This window comes from Chelonus insularis, unplaced genomic scaffold (genome assembly GCF_013357705.1).
Source record: "Chelonus insularis isolate UGA/USDA-ARS -01 unplaced genomic scaffold, ASM1335770v1 contig_135_pilon, whole genome shotgun sequence".
Taxonomy (NCBI): domain Eukaryota; kingdom Metazoa; phylum Arthropoda; class Insecta; order Hymenoptera; family Braconidae; genus Chelonus; species Chelonus insularis.
In genome coordinates this window covers 2722942-2740261 of record NW_023276376.1, presented here as the reverse complement: position 1 = coordinate 2740261, position 17320 = coordinate 2722942, and the positions used below count along the sequence as shown (strand labels likewise).

Sequence of the window (17320 nt, the reverse complement as noted above, 5' to 3'; positions counted from 1 at the left end):
TCAACTCATCACGTGCATCAAAAGACATCAAGATTGTATCAAGTAAGAATTAAGTTTACTCGAGTAGAATAAAATAATAACAGTCAGACTTTACTATTTACTTGTCAATGATTTTTTTTTTAATTTCGAAGAATGGTAGACAACGTGAATCATATATTTGGGAGCATGATAATAAAAACATATTTTTTCACGGGATTATCAATTATTTTAGGAAGTATTCCAATTATTTATGTGAGTTTATATTTTGCTTTAAAATTTGTATCATCGTTTAAACTAGAAATCATTCTATTATTCAATAATTGTTTTTAAACTATAATAATAGGAAAATAATTTTTTTGTAATCTTCCGTTCGGGATTCACTGCAATAAGCTGTCTTGTCGGCACTTATATTTACAATGGAGCAGCTGATGATTTGTATCAGACAGTAAGTATATCAACGAAGGATTTTTTATAAAATATTAAATTTTGGTAAATTAATACAAATATTTTCAGAGTCAATCAGTGGCGGTTACTTTGTGTGGTCTAGAATGGAATGGTGAACTAATGAAAATGCGGAGATCTTTATTAATAATGATATGTCGAGCCCAAAAACCATTGGTTATTTCTCCCCTTGATGGTTTGATGCCAGCTTTGACTCGAAAAGTTTACACATCAGTAAGTTTAATGAAACTCCCCCCAATTTTTTTACTTATTACATAATAATCTAATGTATTTTTTCAGTTTTTATCTTACCTCGTCTCGTACATTATGACTCTACGTGCCATTGTCAGCTCTCACTAATATGCCTAACTTATAAATTATTAACAATGATGTAAACGATACTGTATTATATTATTTGAAAATTTTTTTATGTTTATTCGATTTTCTGTTTCGAATAATAATAAATTATTAATAAGAATTGACAGATTATAGCGAGTTAACTAAAAAATATAAATGTGCATTTATTCTAATTTTACTAAATGAATAATTTAGCCCATAGTCTTTTTTTATAAATTATTTTATTTAATAAAAAAGATGATCTTTTTACGAATCCATTCATCATTAATCTCTCCAACTGTAAAGTTAATCCTTATTCTAATTTTTGGCGAATATTTGAATGCAAAATTAATATTCGCGCTGCGCAAAAATGTCCAGACAGCGCTGTATGGTAAACCTCACCACCACCAACTACCTTACCGACGTCAATATTTAATTTCAATTATGTATTCTATCTATGGATATTTTTAAATTTACAATATTTTTAAAAACAATTGGATGAAAAAATACTGAAATATGTCAATAAAAGAGGGTCAAAAGTGTTGAAGTACAGAATTTGATTGTAGAGTAGTGGTATGACGACTTCCGGTTGGCACGACAAGACCATGTGGTCGAAGCTCAGGCGCAGCCATATCAGTATTTAGTGTTGAGTGCTTCAGTATAATCAACGTGGCTTATAGATTGAAATAAATTCTAGTACTTTCACCATTCTACTGAAAATTATTAATTATTTGAATTAATAATCAGTAACAAAGTGTCATCGCCAAAATGGCAGATCTGGACGATTTTTTCGCGAAGAAGGATCGTAAAAAATCAAAAGGAAAGAAATTTACGACCACTGAGGAGATAGCAAAGAAACTAGAGGAGACAGAAAAACGTATGGAAAAGATGAAACTCAAAGAAAAAGCAGTAAATCCTGAAGAAGATGATAATCAACCACCCCAGGTAAAACATCAATGTTAAATTCTACTTTTGCACATAAATTTAATCAAAATAAACTAGCAAATATTCAAAATTTAGGCTATGATGAACGAACGCTGCCATGTTTGATTTTTGCATAAACGTCACACTTTTGAGGCATGACAAAAATTAACCCTCATACCAATTGACTAACTCAACACCTTCTACGGAGTTTGTAACTCTAGAAAGCCATTTCATTCGGTTATATAATCAACAGGATTGACGAGTTGTAATTTAACGGGTTGATTGTCTAAAAAAAAGTTCTTTTTTCAACTTATCAGAAAAATAACTGGTTTCCCTAGCAATTTATAATAGTTCAAATTCAGTTATTTCTATGACATTGTCTATTTTTCTCTTTATACGATAAAACTTTATAATCTACAAGTAGTTGAACTTTATTTCATTCATTATTCATTTTTCGCAGGAGGATGAGGAATGGAAGAATTTTGAGGAAGAAAAAAAAGATTACACTGGCTTAAAGCTTGGAAATCTACCTTCAAACATTTATTCAGATGAAGATAGCGATGACGAAAGAGGCACCGGAGAAAATAGTTCAGATGGTGAATCCGGAGAAGCTCGTCCGAAACAAACTGGACCTTGGAAAAAACCTGAAATGCCTGAAGTTGAACCAGCACAATCTGTGCCTACGAATCCTGGGGTTGTTACAGGCAATGGCGGTGGTGGTGGTGGTGGTGGTGGCGGCGGTGTTGGAGGTATGGTATATAAATCACCCCATCTGAGAAATCAGCCTGCAGTTCAGCAAAATCCTCGATCACGGATGAAAAATGTTGCTCCTGATATTCGTAGTGAAGAATATTTCCCTACTTTAAATGCAAAACAGCCTCAGAACTCGGAGCCGACTAACATTTGGGGCAGGCGGTAAGTTAAATTTAAAAAATTAAATATTGATAAAAAATTAGCCAAATATTATTGAATCATTTACATATAGCTATTGTTACGTATAAATTTTGATTATTCATAACAGATAATTATCAACTTTAGATTAATTAATGGTTACAATATCTTAAAATATTTATCTTCACTTTAAAATTATTGATAATGTTCTATCTTTTACGCTTATCAAATTTGATTTTGTAAATTAATGTTTTTGTCTTCAAATTGTTACAATTTAACTTTCTAGAAATTACCTGATAAAATAATTGTTCGAAATTTGATTAATTGATTTTGTTTTTCGTAGGAAACGAGATGAGGGAAATTTCGAAGAAGTTCGTAACCGAGGTAGCAACAGATATAACGTACAAGACTCGCAATCACAAGCACCAAAGCTATCTCTCGATAACAAGTATGGTGCATTATCTCAAGATCAAAGCTGAAACCTTCATTTTCAATACAAATTATCCATCGAGAGCCATCGATTAATCGTCGCTTCACCCCGTTTCGTAGCCCAGTCATGTTAATGAATACTAGACTGAACATTCAGTGCATGTCGCTCTCTTCCTGCTATGCAGACGCGGAATGTAATGTCACTTGTATTTTCATTCTCACTGTCAATGAACATTAGAGAGTATGCTAATGTTTCTTTTATCATTGATGGCATTCCTGATATATTTATATTAAACGACAAGTTCAGAATGATTCAATTGAGAAATGCAAGATTAATTTATTTCACTTGCAGCGGCGATTTCTTTTGACATCTCTGGGATCTCATGAAAAAACTTAACGTGTAATATGAAAAATAAGATTAAGAATAATAATGATTATTATATTAATAATATTAATAGAATTAATGATAATTATATATAAATGGGAACTTATAAATTAAGTTTCCTATAGAAATCATGCACTATTATAAAAAAAGAAATTTTTAGGTAAATTATGTTATACGCGTTATAGAAAAAATGAATGTCACCGAGGCTGGGCTTCGGGACGGAGGTAAACAGTAAAATATGTAAATGGTGCGCGGTAAATACAATGCAAGCAAATACTCTGCGAATGAGTAAATACTATATCAATTTCAAGTGAAAAAGGACTTAAATGATAATCATACAAATAAGAATAGTTAGTAATTCAAGGGAATAAATCTAATTGTTATTTCAAGACAAAAAAATATGCCTGTTATTTTTTTGTTGACGTTTGTTTCATTATTTTCGTGAAATTAAGGAATTTATTATAACAACAAATTGTAAAGTTATAAGGTGTCAAATGAAAGTCTTTTATTTCTTTCATCAAAAGAAATTATGATATCTTTGAAATTTTTAAGATATCTCAATATGTAAACAGTAACAAATTAATTAGTGATAAAAAAATAATTTATATTGTAATTCATGAAAGAAACAATTTTAATAATTTATTAATTTTGTGGCTAATGAATATCTCGTTGTATCACATTAAAGTCATAATATTTACATTTAATTCTTTCATAGTTATGTTTTTATGATATTATTTAGTCAATGCAATTAATGAATCGAATTTTTACGATATCAAAAATTGCCACGCATTTCAACGAAAATATAAACAACGTCATTTTTGTCTTCATTTTCAATATTATAAAAAAATTTTTTATAGTCCTATCTTTTATTACAAAGTGTGATTTGACTAGATAATTTTACTATTCTGCTGTGAGGATGCGATAGAAACAAAAAAAAACCTTTAAATTATGGTGCAAGCATATGTGGCAAAAATAAGGAATATTAATAAATTATAAATAAAAAATTATAAATAATCCGAATTTGTTTCAACATATTATTCATTTCATAAATTAATAGATTATATATATATATATATATATCTAGTAATAATAATATTTATATAAATCTACAGATTAATTTAGAATCGATCTATAAAAATTTCCATTTTTTTTAATTAACGCTGTTAATACATTTTTTTCTGTATTATGTTAATACATAGTAAAGAAATTTTTCAACATTTCTTGCTTATCCATTAGAATTATTCACTGCAAATTGATAAATGATTTTAAACAGCTCTTAAATTTTCCTTGATTTTTACTAATGGAATCAACAAGGGACGCCGCTACGATGAATTTGGCTCTATAATTTCGTGTAATAAAAAAAGACATCATTATAAAACCTCAGGACGATAATCATAAGATTCATCACGATTATCTCTTTCACCATACTTTAATCCATGACTTCCCTCGCTGCTGTAGTTAGAATACATGGGTTTTTCTAGTAATGAATCTTTAAATTTGGGTAAAAAGTATATTCCTGCCCTTGTAGCACATGAAATCCCCTAAGACAAATAACTTGATTTATAATTTTTGTAAATTATCTTTGCAAAACAAATTTTAGTCATTAATATATCTTTCAAGAAACAGTAATCACTGTTATCATGCTATAGAAATATTTTCAAAACAAGGAGCCATTAATATATTCAAACTTTAATAATAAATAAACATCTCTAATAATTATGTTGGGTTAATAAACAACTGTTGTTATTATCAAATTATATTAAACGAAAAATTTATAATAAATATTTTCAAATTTCATTGATACTATAATAACTAAAATTTAATATTTTAATGGATGGAATCAAACAGTCATGATAAAAATATTTACTCACATGATCTTTTTACAGTATTTTAGCAAACGTATTTTTTAGAATAGTAAATAATTATTTGAATAAAATTTCTTTCAATTATAAAATTACTTACATCATCAAACTCAAAATTAGGTTTATCTGGAGCTAATAAAACGTCATCTTCAATTCGTGTGTAAAATGTAGGATGTTCTTCTAATTGATCCATTTTTTCAAGCATTTTTGAATCAACATCATAAACTTCTCCAAGTACATGCTAATAATAATACAGTGATAATGAGTATTTTTAAATAAAAATTTGTCGATACCAAAATTACGTATGATGTTTCAAATGATTTGTTATTTCACTTACGTGTCCAACTCCTGGTTTGTGCAACAAAAAAGGAATGTTGTATTTTGTAGCAATAACCAGAGGATATTTATTGACTGTTCGACCAACTCCTAAAAATTTTGCATAACCATTTGCGGTATCACGTATCAAGTCATGATTTGGTTCACCACGTTTTAATGTTCCATAAAGAAAAACCCGATGTAATGGGCTTTTAAATAAATTTTCATACATTTTTCTGATGATTTTTTACCTTGTATTATTTATCATCTGAAACGTTGTATGTTAAATAACAAATTAATTGAATTACTGATTTATTATTGTCCTCTTTACAATCACAAGTAACACACCGTGAACCCATCCAAAATTGTTTAATGCTTGCAGTATTATAAGTAAACAATCATTTAATTATTCTTTACGATACGTACTTTTATATTTATATTATTGTAGTAGTATTTAAAGACATTTGACACGCATAACATTTGCTATGTTACTATTTTGTTTTATTGCGTACTTGAATACTTATCAAGAATAAATAATTACTCAACAGATTGCACAGCTGTTATCAGCCACTGTGAATTTTTGGCGGGCTAATTTGAACGATTGTGCTAATGTGAAATTAAAAACATTGTTGACTTTCCACTCAACTGGCTCAATTATTTTTTATTCTATCAATATAGTAAAGTGATGATCTCATTTGATTACACAAGTACTGATGTAGTTCTTTGCTACATAGAATATTTTGTATAAATCGCCCAACGTTAGAGTCAATATTATATAAATGGAAGCAATAATTTATGGAGAAGTAAATTATATAAATAGAGTATAAAAATACTAGTTATTTAATAATAAATATTTTTCAGAGTCATAATGTGCCAAAGTACGAAAATGGTATATGGAAAGGACCAAAAAAGATTTTTCCTGAAAGATACTATGAATACGGAGAAATACTTCTGACAACCATGAGAAAAAATTCAACTCTGATTGGACAAGTAAGTCATGAAGAAGATTGATATTAATTAAAAAATGAATATGACATTTAAAAGTTTCATCCCGCTTAGATTGACGCTATAACCGAAAAACATGATACTTTTGGAGATATGATTGATAGATGTATAAGATGTGCTTTGTGGATGAAAAAACAAAATATTAAGCCAGGTGATATTATTGGTATATCCACAGGCAATCATTTGAACTCTATTATTCCTGTCATCAGTTCATTGCTAATTGGATCAGTATTTAACCCATGGTGGGATACTGATGAAGAAGGTAAAGCTATTTCTATGCCACTAGAATTTTAATTAATGACAATGAAATAATAAATAGTTTTCCAGAGCTTATTCGACATTTCATTAATTTTGTGCAACCAAAAGCTATTTTTACTGCTGAAACAAATGTAAAACTTATTCAAAAAGTGATTAATGATGATCATATTGAATTGAAAGTTATTGTATTTGGAAAAGTAGAAGGTTTAGAATCGTTTGATGATATCTTGGCAGCACAAGATGATAAAGAAGTGGCCAATTTTGAATGTACAAAAATCAAACCTGATCAACCTGCTATGATTCTGTACACTTCTGGAACTACAGGAATTCCAAAAGGTGTTGTTATATCATATCAATCTATTGCACAATGTCAAGCTTTTGTTCCAAAAGAATGGATGGAAAATTCAACTGGAATGAATTTCTCATCAGTTGCATGGGTATCAGGAATAATTAATCCTCTTGCTGCAATACTATCGGGATCGAAACTTACTGTTTTTTATGGAATTTCTGAATCCGAGAGCTTTGAACTTATCAGTAAATACAAAGTTCGTGTTTTCAATTTGATAAAGAATGATTCAAGCATCTAAATGTTCAATTTCTTATTGATAAAATGAGTGTTTTTTTTTAGGTAAATTGGATAACTATGGGAACTGGAGTTGCAAATAGAATGTCAAGAGATCCTGTTTTTAAAAAACATGATTTTTCTTCTGTAAAATATATTTCTTTTGGTGGTGCACGAGTTAGAAAGAATGTCCTTGATTTTTTGGAACAAACTTTTTCAAATGCCTGGGTTCTTCATTGTTATGGTGCTCAGATAAATATATTCTTCATTAATAAAGTATATTTTTTTTATTACTTTATAAACATTGTTCAATATTTATTTCAGGTTCAACTGAAATGGGAAGTACTATAACCCTCACAGAACGAGTCCACCATGCAGAATCATGTGGCAAAGTAGTACCCAATGTTGAAATTAAAGTTATGAGTATAAATAAACATGAAAACAAAGTTCTCGGGGCAAATGAAGAAGGAGAGTTATATGTTAAGACCCCAACAATAATGCTATGTTATTTTAAAAATCCAGAAGCAACTGCAGCAGTACTTGATGCTGACGGTACATTTTAAAAACTATAAGACTCAATATAGATAAATATTTAGTTATTAAAATAAATAAAAGTATTTCATTATTTTCATAATAGGATGGTTTTGCACTGGGGATTTAGGATATTATAACGAAAGTGGAGAATTTTTCATTTCTGATAGAATCAGAGAATTAATTAAATATAGATTAGTGCACATACCTCCAGCTCCAATTGAAAATATGATACAAAATTACCCCGGAGTATGTGAAGTGGCTGTTGTAGGAAAACCAGACAATGATGATGTTGAGCAACCCATGGCTTTTATTGTAAAAACACCCGGAGTTAATGTAATTCTTTTTTTATTATGAAAAAACGAGTATAAGTGTAAAAATATTAAGAACAATTTTTTTTGTAGATAACAGAGGAAGAAATCATAGAATTTGTTGATAAAAATCTACCAGAGCGTTTTAAATTACGAGGAGGAGTTAAATTTATTGATGCTTTTCCTCGAACACCATCTCAAAAAATCGCTAAGAAAATTCTTCGTGAGATGGCTGCAAAAATGATTTCAAACTAAATTAAATACATCTATAATAATATAAATATCAAAGAATAATGCAAGAGTTTCATGAAATGAAATTTTATAAAATATTATATGCGTTTAAGTAAAAAAACAATCAGTGGAGTCATAAATTTTATCAGAAAAATATGTTATTCAAAGAAAAATTTATATAATAATATAATATAATTTATAATAATATAATATATAATAATAGTAATGACTATATTGAAGATATTTATTTGACTTTTTGAACCATTTGAATTTAATAAATCAACATTTGAAGTATTATTCATCTCCATTACGTCTATGTCCTTCTCTGATGTATCTATTGGATTTTTTTTCTCTGTAACTTCTTGTATTGTTTCTTTTTGTTTCAAGTCAGTTATATTAGTACTTGCAAATGATCGTTCCTGATCAATTTTTTCAGTGACAGTAGCTTGATAAATTTTTTTTTGAAATTTGCATCTTTTACTTAAGCCATGGAAATGAGATCTTGGAGTGTCTCTGGCTGTTGGAGACCAATATTTATGATGAGGAATACCCACTTTGAAAGTAGGTCTTTTAGAAATATTATTTTTTTTCGGTAATTTTATTTTAGATTTTTCTTTAAGGGGTTGTTTTTGTTCCTCGTCCACTTTTCGATTAACTGTATGTACAAATCCAAACCCTAACGGGAATAAAAATAGAAAATTACGTTCAATAAGAAAAAAAAATATAAAATATACTTTAAGACATAAGTCAGCTGTTTACTTACTATTCATAACACCATCAGTAACAGATGGTTGAGGATACAGGCTTTGCCGAAGTTTCTTACTACGGGGAAGATTACTGCGTAGATCTGTATTTTTCATATGACTTAAACCATTTATTTTATTGGGATTTTGTTGATTCATTTTTTACGATGTTTAATTATAAGATTGAATAAATGTACTCGTTATAATGTATTATTGCTTTTTTGTTAGATAAAAACTATTATCCTAGCAAAGAAATGCGTGTACACACCGGTATAAGCATTATCGAATAATAACAAAAGAAGGTTCAACTATTATACCACTACTAAATATTCTTCCGAACCTTCGTATTTTCTACTCTTGAGTTGGAATATTTATTAAAAATTTTATGATTCAAAATTTATAAACAAAAATCATGTCAACAATTTAATTTAAACAATGTAAAAAGTATTTTGACAAAACATAAAAAACTCAATTTTGAAATTTACTGATGTTCTTCTTTATAATTCTTCACATTCTATAATAATTGTATCTCATGAAATAAGATATTTTGATACTGTAGAATTTAATATACTTATGAAAACTGGTCCTCTTCAAATATTAAATTTTGTTTAGGAGAAATTGATTTATTCAAATTTGAACACGTGATTGCCATGAAACAATAAAATGTCGTTGATCGAGAAGATTCCTACTATTGTATTTTCACTTTAGAGCACCACCACCACTACTCAGACGCTACACCTATTTACACGGAAAGTCATTCGGATTTACCAAGCACAACATAACCTTACTGTTTAAACTACACAGTGTTTACAAAAAAATGACAGTTGAAACAAATAGTAACGATCAAGTGATTTTAGTAACAGGGGGTTATGATCATACAATTAAAGTATGGCAAGCACATACTGGAACATGTACACGAACACTTCAACACACAGCTTCTGTATCCTTTCAAAATTTATTTTTAAAACTATAAAAAAATTCAACATGCTTTTTAGTATTTGTTTATGATTTATTTTTATTAACTTATCATAATTTCGTATTTTCCTGAATGATCAACATTATAGCAAGTGAATGCTCTAGCAATTGCTCCAGATAAAAATCTTATAGCAGCAGCAGGGTACCAAAATATCTTTATGCATGATTTGGGTTCGAGTAACCCAAACTCCATTCTCAACTATGAAGGCGCACCGAAAAATGTGACAAGTTTAGGTTTTCAGGTAAGAAACTACAACCTCTAATTTTTTATCAATAATTTTAAAATAGAAAATATAAAATCTAATTAAAATTGTATGCGAAATAGGAAGACGGTAAATGGATGTACACAGGAAGTGAAGATTGTTTGACAAGGATATGGGACTTAAGGTAAACTGAATTTTTGCATCAAAACCTACCATTTTAATGTGCATAATAATATTAATGAAATACAATTATGCGAATTCTAGGTCTAGTTCATTCCAATGCCAACGAAGATATGAGGTATCTTCACCTGTCAACTGCGTTACTTTACATCCAAATCAATCAGAGCTGATTGTCGGTGATCAAAGTGGAGCAATTCATATATGGGATATACGTTCTAACCATAATAAACAATTGGTATAATATAAACACTTTTATCATTAATTTTATTTAATATTAATGCCGATATTTTACTATACAGATACCTGAGGCTGAAGCATCAATTCAAGATATTTCAATAGATGCAGATGGTTCTTACATGGCTGCCGTCAACAATAAAGGTAATTGTTACATTTGGGCACTCACTGGAGGTGTAGGTGAAGAACCAACCAAACCTTACCCACGACACAAACTTGCAGCACATAAACGATATGCATTGAAGTGTAAATTCAGTCCAGATTCTACGTAAGTGCTCATGAAATTATAAATTCTTTAAAAAGAGGAATTTAGAATAAAATGTTATTTTTGATATAGGCTTTTAGTTACAACATCAGCCGATCAAACAGCCAGAATATGGAAAACATCTGATTTTTCCGAAATGCAAGTTTTACAAGATGATTCAAAAAGATGGGTTTGGGATGCTGCTTTTAGTGCAGATTCACAATACGTTTTTACAGGTATAATATTTTATAATTGATAGAACGAATTTTTTTTTTTGATAAATATAACATAATAACTTATTCTTCCTTATTATTCATATAGCTAGTTCAGATGGTGTTGCACGGTTATGGAACGTAGCTAATGGCACGATTGAACGAGAATATCAAGGACATCAGAAAGCTCTCACTGCTTTAGCTTTTAAAGACCAAATTATTTCAAGTTAAAACTATTATTTATATTGTACATTATTTTAATGTTTAGTAAAAAATTACTTCCTAAAATCAAATGCCAGTATTGACATGTATTTGTTTCTTTTTTACGATAGTGAAAATTTTCATATTATTCTAATATATAACATCAAAGGTTATATAAATAAAAATTCCACAATTTATATTTTAATCTTTGTTTATTACATTTTGAAAGTTAATAACTTATTTAAGAGGTATAAAACGTGAAGAATGAGTAGCACCAATACCTGGTCTACCGTGTTTTACAGGTTTGTATGTGACAGAGAATTCTCCGAGATAATGTCCGATCATTTCAGGTTTAATTTCAACTTGATTAAATGTCTTTCCGTTGTAAACTCCAACAATAGATCCAACCATCTCTGGTACAATAATCATATTACGCAAATGAGTTTTGACAATTTCTGGTTTCTCATTTGGTGGTGCTTCTTTCTTAGCTTTTCGGAGTTTTTTCACTAATGCCATAGGCTTTCTCTTTAATCCATGTGAAAAACGTCTACGAGCCCGGGCATGCATCAACTCCATGAGTTGTTCACTGAAATGACAAGATTGTATCAATCAGTCAATAAAGGTTAGGTATTAATATAAGTAATCATTGATATTTACTTGGGCATGTCCAAGAGTTGATCTAAATCAACTCCCCGGAAAGTAAATTTCCTGAAGGTCCTCTTCTTCTTCAAAGTCTCGTCACCCTGTAATTTGAAAAACACAAGCTTGATAAATACTTTCCTTGTCAATAACAAATGTCATATTTGTAATCAGATAAGTAAAGAAATATTTCGCCTTTAATACGCATTAATATCAAAAAAATGTATATTTATCAATTTTAGATTTTTTTAATCATGGATTATCTTGTAATAAACGGATATTTTTAATTGAAAATAGCAATTTTACCTCTGCCATGGTTGTCCCTTAAATTTTTCGTACAAAAAGAAAAAGGTTAGAATGTAGCGAATGTAGCATAAATTGTATACGTATATCAGAGAGAAGTCTTCTCTCTGCGTATATATAAATATCTATAGTCAACGGAAACTACAGTAAATGCAATCACCACAAAAATTAATTCAGATAAATGGCCTGTAGGGAGCGTATTTTAATTTCGACAGATAATCGATAAAAAATGCAAAAAGTGTATTGAAATTTACATTTCAGTGAAATGACTCCCAAATTTATTCACAAATCAATTGTATTTAATAGAAATATTATTGATTTAAAGAAAATCAACGATTTTATGCATCGAGTAAAATGTGACATTTCATAAACAACGGTTATTTAACGTCTTGATTTTCCGTCCATTGTGTCCCGTCTGATTCATTGGTGTCTCTGTGTGTATGCGTGAAACAATCGTATTATTATTAAATTAAAGTTATATTTGTATAAAAAAGTGTAAATTTTTTTGACAGCCTATGAATCTTTAAAATAATTTCTTCAGTATAAATGAACAGAATGTGAATAATATAAATTAAATGAAAAAATTAAAATTTTTTTAATTAGTACATATGAGTTAGTGTGTTTACATATCATATATGCATATGTATAGATTGGCTTGCCAAAAAATTAACGTGTGGGAGAAACAAACAAGAAGCAATAAAAGTAATGAAGCCTCGCGGTTTGCGTATTGGATTTTTTGTCATTGCTGTAAAATATATGATAGTAAGCTACTTTTTATGGCGTTATTTTAAAGACTGAGTAATTGGAACTTGAAGAATTCTATAAACATGATCAAGGTGATTGGTGGAAAATTATATTCAGTGGCAATAAATTCAACGTAACAAAGATTATTTCGTAATAACAAAAAAAATTCGTCATTTATAAAAACAAAAGACTACTAATGCAGATTCAAGTTGTAAAATAGGATACAATATTTTACTTTGTAAGTTTACTTAATAATCAACTTAATTAATTTAATTGGTTGAAATTAATATTACATGTTAGGCTTAACACACAAATATAATTTAATTATTTAACAGTTGTATTGTAAAACCTGGCATATTGATTTTTTTATATTTAAACTAATCAGTTTTCAAATTAATTTCTTTGAGATAGTAATATACATTAATGGATAATTTTATCTTCTATTATTAGAAAATGGCTTGAGAAAAATATTAATGATAACACTCTAAGCCATCATTAGGTTATGTTTTTAACATGAATACAGTAACTCACAAAGAATAACGAATTTAAGAAGTAAATAATTATATTTCGGTAGAACAACTGCAACGCTGTTTAACTTATTCTACTGAGAAAGTAATGAAATACCAGCTAGACAAATAAAGTGATATCGTTCACAGTTCGTTTCAGTTGTAGTACGTGACTCACTGTGAAAACAAAAACAGTTTTATGATATTTAATAATTATGAACTTAATACTTTCATTTTTCAATTTGCCTGATTCTAGTGCCAACTGTATGAATCAATTACTCCTCTCACAGTGCTATGTAGATTAACAAGTGTATGAAAACAATAATGATGTACCAAGGAGGTGAGCAGACGGCATCTGAACCTTGGAGAAAGCCTTTAGATTTAATTACAACTATCAATCCTACTATTAATTCAACAATGGATGATGATGAACATTGGTGCAAACTAGCTTTGTACAAAGAAGTATCAAATTCTAAGTACGTAATCAATGTTTTAGTGTTCAATTAAATTTATAAAATCAAAAATTAAGTAATTAATACATTTTTTCAGTGTTAAGATATGGGATGTAGTAATATTAATTCCAAATCTTTTTTTCTTACTATTTATAATAGTGAGATGTAATCGTGCAAGACTCAAATTCAGGGCTACTAGTAGTCCAATATTTTTGGCTTTCTATGGACTAGTAATTTGTAATGTAATAATATCAGTGATAAGATGTGTAGTTTCTATGTTAGTAAATGCAGCTACCGACACAGGAAATACTGCTGATAAAGTATTGTGGGTGATAGTACGATTTTTCTTACTCTCTACTGAGATGAGTGTTGTTATATTCGGATTGGCGTTTGGTACGTTAAATATACATAAATAACATATTTTGTTTTTGTTAGTTTATTAATATACTTGTAATTGCTAACCAATTAATTATTTTATTATTAGGGCACTTAGATAGTCGATCAAGTATAAAAAGGGTACTTGCAGCTACGTCACTTATAGCTTTAATATTTACAATAACTCAAGGGACGTTGGAATTGGTTTTGCCAGATGATACTTTTCGCATTGTCAGCAGAGATTTTTATATATACGGTCATGGAGGCATGACTTTTTGGTTTTTCAGTAGTCTTGTTTTTACTTTAATATATGTTTTCATATTAATTCTGCCATGGACTAGATTACGAGATCGATTGAATTTGCCAAGTAAGAAATTCATATCAAATTTTTTTAAATATCTATAACGCTATAAAAATCAGATTTATTTTATCATTGAAAAAATTTGTTTATTTTTCAGCTAAAAAAAGTTTTTACATTTATATTGCTGCACTGGTCACACTCAATTTAGTGCAATCAATAGGAGCGGGATTGATAAACTACACACAAAGCTTGGCAGGGTTGTGTGTAGTTGATGTGACATCTGCAATATATCTTACTTTCTTTACGCCATTGGTCTACCATACTTTTTTGTCTGAATTTCTTGGGTAATTTTTTAAAAAAATTTATAGTTTTTTTCTAAAAGAAAAAACATTAATTCACCACATGTTTAACAAATATTTCAGTGTTTCTCAACCATCGATAAAGTTTTCCTATAAAGCACAAGTGGACGACACAATTGAAGAGGACACTGTATCATTACCTCACCAGCAAAGTTTCTCATCATTAAGAACTGACAGCGATTACCTTTATCAGGTCCATACTCCATCTATTTACATACCTTTGTATGAACCGCTCACCACCAATCCGTCTGCTTCGAAAGCCTTCTACTCTTTTTCTTCCAGGAAGGATCTTAAAAGTCTTGAAACCGATCAGTGTAGTACTCAAGGAACAGTGTATACTTCACCTGAGACCCAAAATATTATCCAAAAAGCCCCATTTCATTTTGTTAATTGTCTCAAGTTCGATATGACAGATGCTAGTAATCCTCACTATAATCCCCATGATGTAACATCTAACATAAATAATTCAATTGGTGAAAAAGCTTCTAGTATATTATCACCAGCTACAACAAATAATTACAACTACAAATCCAAGTCAAAAGATGATATCAATTTATTAGGAGAAACTCGTAGATTGAGTTTAGGAAATCAAATAGTTGTTTTTGATTCTTATAAGCAACCTGATACAGTTAATCAAAACATTGAAGAAAAATCAAAACTGATGAGTCAATCTGAAATAAATTTGAAAAGTCTCTCAAACAGTATCATTCCGCCTTTAGAAGTCCATTTAAATGATATTCTCAGTGATAAAGTTAATATTAATGCAATCAATACTTCAAATACTATATCGCCCAGAAATTTAAATATCAATGCTCCTGAAGATCGTGGTTTGAATAATTCTTTAGCTTCTCATAGCAGAGAATCTGTTGAAAGAAATAAAAATTCTGGAGGTCTCGGAGACTATTTACAGTCATTGAAATCATTTGAACATAGAAGTTCAGAAGAGACTCCACAAGAATCTACGTTTAAGTCAAGTTTTTATCAAAATGACAATAATTAAAAATTATTTAATATAGAAAATTCTGTATAGTATTTCAAATAATACGTATATAACTCGAAGAGTTTCTAATTTATTTGTTAATAAAAAAGTATTCTAAGAAATTTTTATAGTTGAAATAAATTATAAAAGTTATACATTTATATCTTTAAATCGCTTAAAAAGAAATTAATGTCGTCTTTGACGTTTATGTATGAGCTTTTAAATTATAATTTGTAAATATTAGCATGCCTAGAGGCTTTTATTAAAATGTTTAAAAACATTTTTATGCACTTGATTTTATTTATTTACATTTACATTGCAATTAATAATAATACTCAATTAAAATAGTTCATTATGACCCAATTTTCGAAACTCATTTTAAATCATTCATTAGTTACCATGTAAGTTCTAATGTACTTGTTTCCGCAATATCACTAGGCTCTCTTTCTGTGCGTATATTTTTAGCTACATAAATTAGCAGAGGTATAAACTATATATATTTTTTGCATCTCAATGTTGGCTTAACTTTTATTATCATGTTCTAGCATGTAAGAAGTGATACAGTTTAGTGGATATAATTATTGAGAAAGACAGTAATTTGATAATTAATTTTGTTTTAGATGCCATTACAATGCAACCAAAGAGAATATTTTATTTTTTCAGACCCACAGTGTTTATGATTCAACACAATTCGACACTCATGCAACACCAGTCAACCCGCTTTACGCGGCTTCCCTACAAAGTCCAGATAGTATCACTGGTTACAGTATAGGAAGTCAAGAGGAACATATCCATACCAATGGCTATCAGCGATGAATCCTATTCATTCATTCACGAAGACAATTCATTTTCAATTACACAACATTTACAATTGTATGCTATTTCAATATAAAATAGAGGAATACGATGAAGAATTATGGCACATTTTTTTGGAAATTTAAATATTATAAAGTTAAAAAAAAATTGAAAGGTAATTAAAAAATAATAATTGAAATAATATTACGAGAAAGATTAAAAAGAGCGATTAGGAACGAAAAATAATGGATTTGTTTCGCTCGAGTACTAAGGGAAGACTTATTTGTTTTAAACAAATCTTGTTTGACTAATTGAACTATCATTGGATTTTACGGGCAATTATTTGTCTGAAAAAAATCTATTTGGTAGTAAAAAATTGTATTCTCAGTGATTATATAGAGCTCTCTGTGGTTGT

The 17320-nt window shown here is 29.0% G+C and overlaps 6 protein-coding genes across 7 annotated transcripts; 4 read left to right on the top strand and 2 right to left on the bottom strand.

Annotated features, from left to right (window-relative positions):
• Nucleotides 1-1364: 1364 nt before the first annotated feature.
• On the top strand, nucleotides 1365-4405 carry LOC118074376 (protein CDV3 homolog). Its single transcript, XM_035095532.1, has 3 exons — nucleotides 1365-1701; nucleotides 2141-2595; nucleotides 2915-4405. Exons 1-3 carry the CDS (start codon nucleotides 1525-1527, stop codon nucleotides 3048-3050), a joined length of 768 nt encoding a protein of 255 aa, XP_034951423.1. The 5' UTR covers nucleotides 1365-1524; the 3' UTR covers nucleotides 3051-4405.
• Nucleotides 4406-4481: 76 nt separating this feature from the next.
• Nucleotides 4482-6124, bottom strand: LOC118074377 (putative gamma-glutamylcyclotransferase CG2811). Of its 2 annotated transcripts, none has more exons than XM_035095535.1 (5): nucleotides 5989-6124; nucleotides 5585-5830; nucleotides 5348-5488; nucleotides 4814-4926; nucleotides 4482-4724 (listed from the first exon to the last, which is right to left on the bottom strand). In XM_035095535.1, exons 2-5 carry the CDS (start codon nucleotides 5792-5794, stop codon nucleotides 4628-4630), a joined length of 561 nt encoding a protein of 186 aa, XP_034951426.1. In that variant the 5' UTR covers nucleotides 5795-5830; nucleotides 5989-6124; the 3' UTR covers nucleotides 4482-4627. The 2 variants fall into 2 exon arrangements, with proteins under 2 accessions (XP_034951426.1, XP_034951424.1); XM_035095533.1 differs by having other exon boundaries at nucleotides 5911-6067.
• Nucleotides 6125-6199: 75 nt separating this feature from the next.
• On the top strand, nucleotides 6200-8585 carry LOC118074375 (luciferin 4-monooxygenase-like). The gene is made up of 8 exons (XM_035095531.1): nucleotides 6200-6365; nucleotides 6424-6552; nucleotides 6622-6829; nucleotides 6895-7370; nucleotides 7454-7631; nucleotides 7712-7939; nucleotides 8025-8254; nucleotides 8323-8585. The coding sequence occupies exons 1-8, from the start codon at nucleotides 6342-6344 to the stop codon at nucleotides 8482-8484; spliced, it is 1635 nt and encodes a 544-aa protein (XP_034951422.1). The 5' UTR covers nucleotides 6200-6341; the 3' UTR covers nucleotides 8485-8585.
• A 1341-nt stretch (nucleotides 8586-9926) lies between these two features.
• Nucleotides 9927-11618, top strand: Lst8 (MTOR associated protein, LST8). Its single transcript, XM_035096000.1, has 7 exons — nucleotides 9927-10143; nucleotides 10268-10420; nucleotides 10504-10565; nucleotides 10646-10796; nucleotides 10861-11063; nucleotides 11133-11275; nucleotides 11361-11618. The coding sequence occupies exons 1-7, from the start codon at nucleotides 10021-10023 to the stop codon at nucleotides 11480-11482; spliced, it is 957 nt and encodes a 318-aa protein (XP_034951891.1). The 5' UTR covers nucleotides 9927-10020; the 3' UTR covers nucleotides 11483-11618.
• A 27-nt stretch (nucleotides 11619-11645) lies between these two features.
• RpS15 (ribosomal protein S15) lies at nucleotides 11646-12530 on the bottom strand. Its single transcript, XM_035096001.1, has 3 exons — nucleotides 12398-12530; nucleotides 12110-12195; nucleotides 11646-12038 (listed from the first exon to the last, which is right to left on the bottom strand). Exons 1-3 carry the CDS (start codon nucleotides 12404-12406, stop codon nucleotides 11690-11692), a joined length of 444 nt encoding a protein of 147 aa, XP_034951892.1. The 5' UTR covers nucleotides 12407-12530; the 3' UTR covers nucleotides 11646-11689.
• A 61-nt stretch (nucleotides 12531-12591) lies between these two features.
• LOC118074616 (uncharacterized) lies at nucleotides 12592-16344 on the top strand. The gene is made up of 6 exons (XM_035095997.1): nucleotides 12592-13376; nucleotides 13901-14120; nucleotides 14194-14489; nucleotides 14581-14838; nucleotides 14930-15116; nucleotides 15195-16344. The coding sequence occupies exons 2-6, from the start codon at nucleotides 13957-13959 to the stop codon at nucleotides 16129-16131; spliced, it is 1842 nt and encodes a 613-aa protein (XP_034951888.1). The 5' UTR covers nucleotides 12592-13376; nucleotides 13901-13956; the 3' UTR covers nucleotides 16132-16344.
• Nucleotides 16345-17320: the final 976 nt, after the last annotated feature.

Excerpts from the sequence above, each read along its gene's own strand:
- RpS15 (XM_035096001.1), bottom strand. Across the intron at positions 12,039-12,109 it reads CAACTCTTGGACATGCCCAA|TGAACAACTCATGGAGTTGA; the intron begins GTAAATATCAAT and ends TTGTCATTTCAG.
- Lst8 (XM_035096000.1), top strand. The coding sequence starts at position 10,021 with ATGACAGTTGAAACAAATAGTAACGATCAAGTGATTTTAGTAACAGGG. Across the intron at positions 10,797-10,860 it reads CTAACCATAATAAACAATTG|ATACCTGAGGCTGAAGCATC; the intron begins GTATAATATAAA and ends TTTACTATACAG. Across the intron at positions 11,064-11,132 it reads AAATTCAGTCCAGATTCTAC|GCTTTTAGTTACAACATCAG; the intron begins GTAAGTGCTCAT and ends TTTTTGATATAG.
- LOC118074376 (XM_035095532.1), top strand. The coding sequence starts at position 1,525 with ATGGCAGATCTGGACGATTTTTTCGCGAAGAAGGATCGTAAAAAATCA. Across the intron at positions 1,702-2,140 it reads ATGATAATCAACCACCCCAG|GAGGATGAGGAATGGAAGAA; the intron begins GTAAAACATCAA and ends CATTTTTCGCAG. Across the intron at positions 2,596-2,914 it reads ACTAACATTTGGGGCAGGCG|GAAACGAGATGAGGGAAATT; the intron begins GTAAGTTAAATT and ends TGTTTTTCGTAG.
- LOC118074377 (XM_035095535.1), bottom strand. The coding sequence starts at position 5,794 with ATGTATGAAAATTTATTTAAAAGCCCATTACATCGGGTTTTTCTTTAT. Across the intron at positions 4,927-5,347 it reads CTAATTTTGAGTTTGATGAT|GGGATTTCATGTGCTACAAG; the intron begins GTAAGTAATTTT and ends TATTTGTCTTAG. Across the intron at positions 4,725-4,813 it reads GAGGGAAGTCATGGATTAAA|AGCCAAATTCATCGTAGCGG; the intron begins GTATGGTGAAAG and ends ACGAAATTATAG.
- LOC118074616 (XM_035095997.1), top strand. The coding sequence starts at position 13,957 with ATGAAAACAATAATGATGTACCAAGGAGGTGAGCAGACGGCATCTGAA. Across the intron at positions 14,121-14,193 it reads AAAGAAGTATCAAATTCTAA|TGTTAAGATATGGGATGTAG; the intron begins GTACGTAATCAA and ends ACATTTTTTCAG. Across the intron at positions 14,839-14,929 it reads AGATCGATTGAATTTGCCAA|CTAAAAAAAGTTTTTACATT; the intron begins GTAAGAAATTCA and ends TTTATTTTTCAG.
- LOC118074375 (XM_035095531.1), top strand. The coding sequence starts at position 6,342 with ATGGAAGCAATAATTTATGGAGAA. Across the intron at positions 6,830-6,894 it reads GTGGGATACTGATGAAGAAG|AGCTTATTCGACATTTCATT; the intron begins GTAAAGCTATTT and ends ATAGTTTTCCAG. Across the intron at positions 7,940-8,024 it reads AGCAGTACTTGATGCTGACG|GATGGTTTTGCACTGGGGAT; the intron begins GTACATTTTAAA and ends TTTTCATAATAG.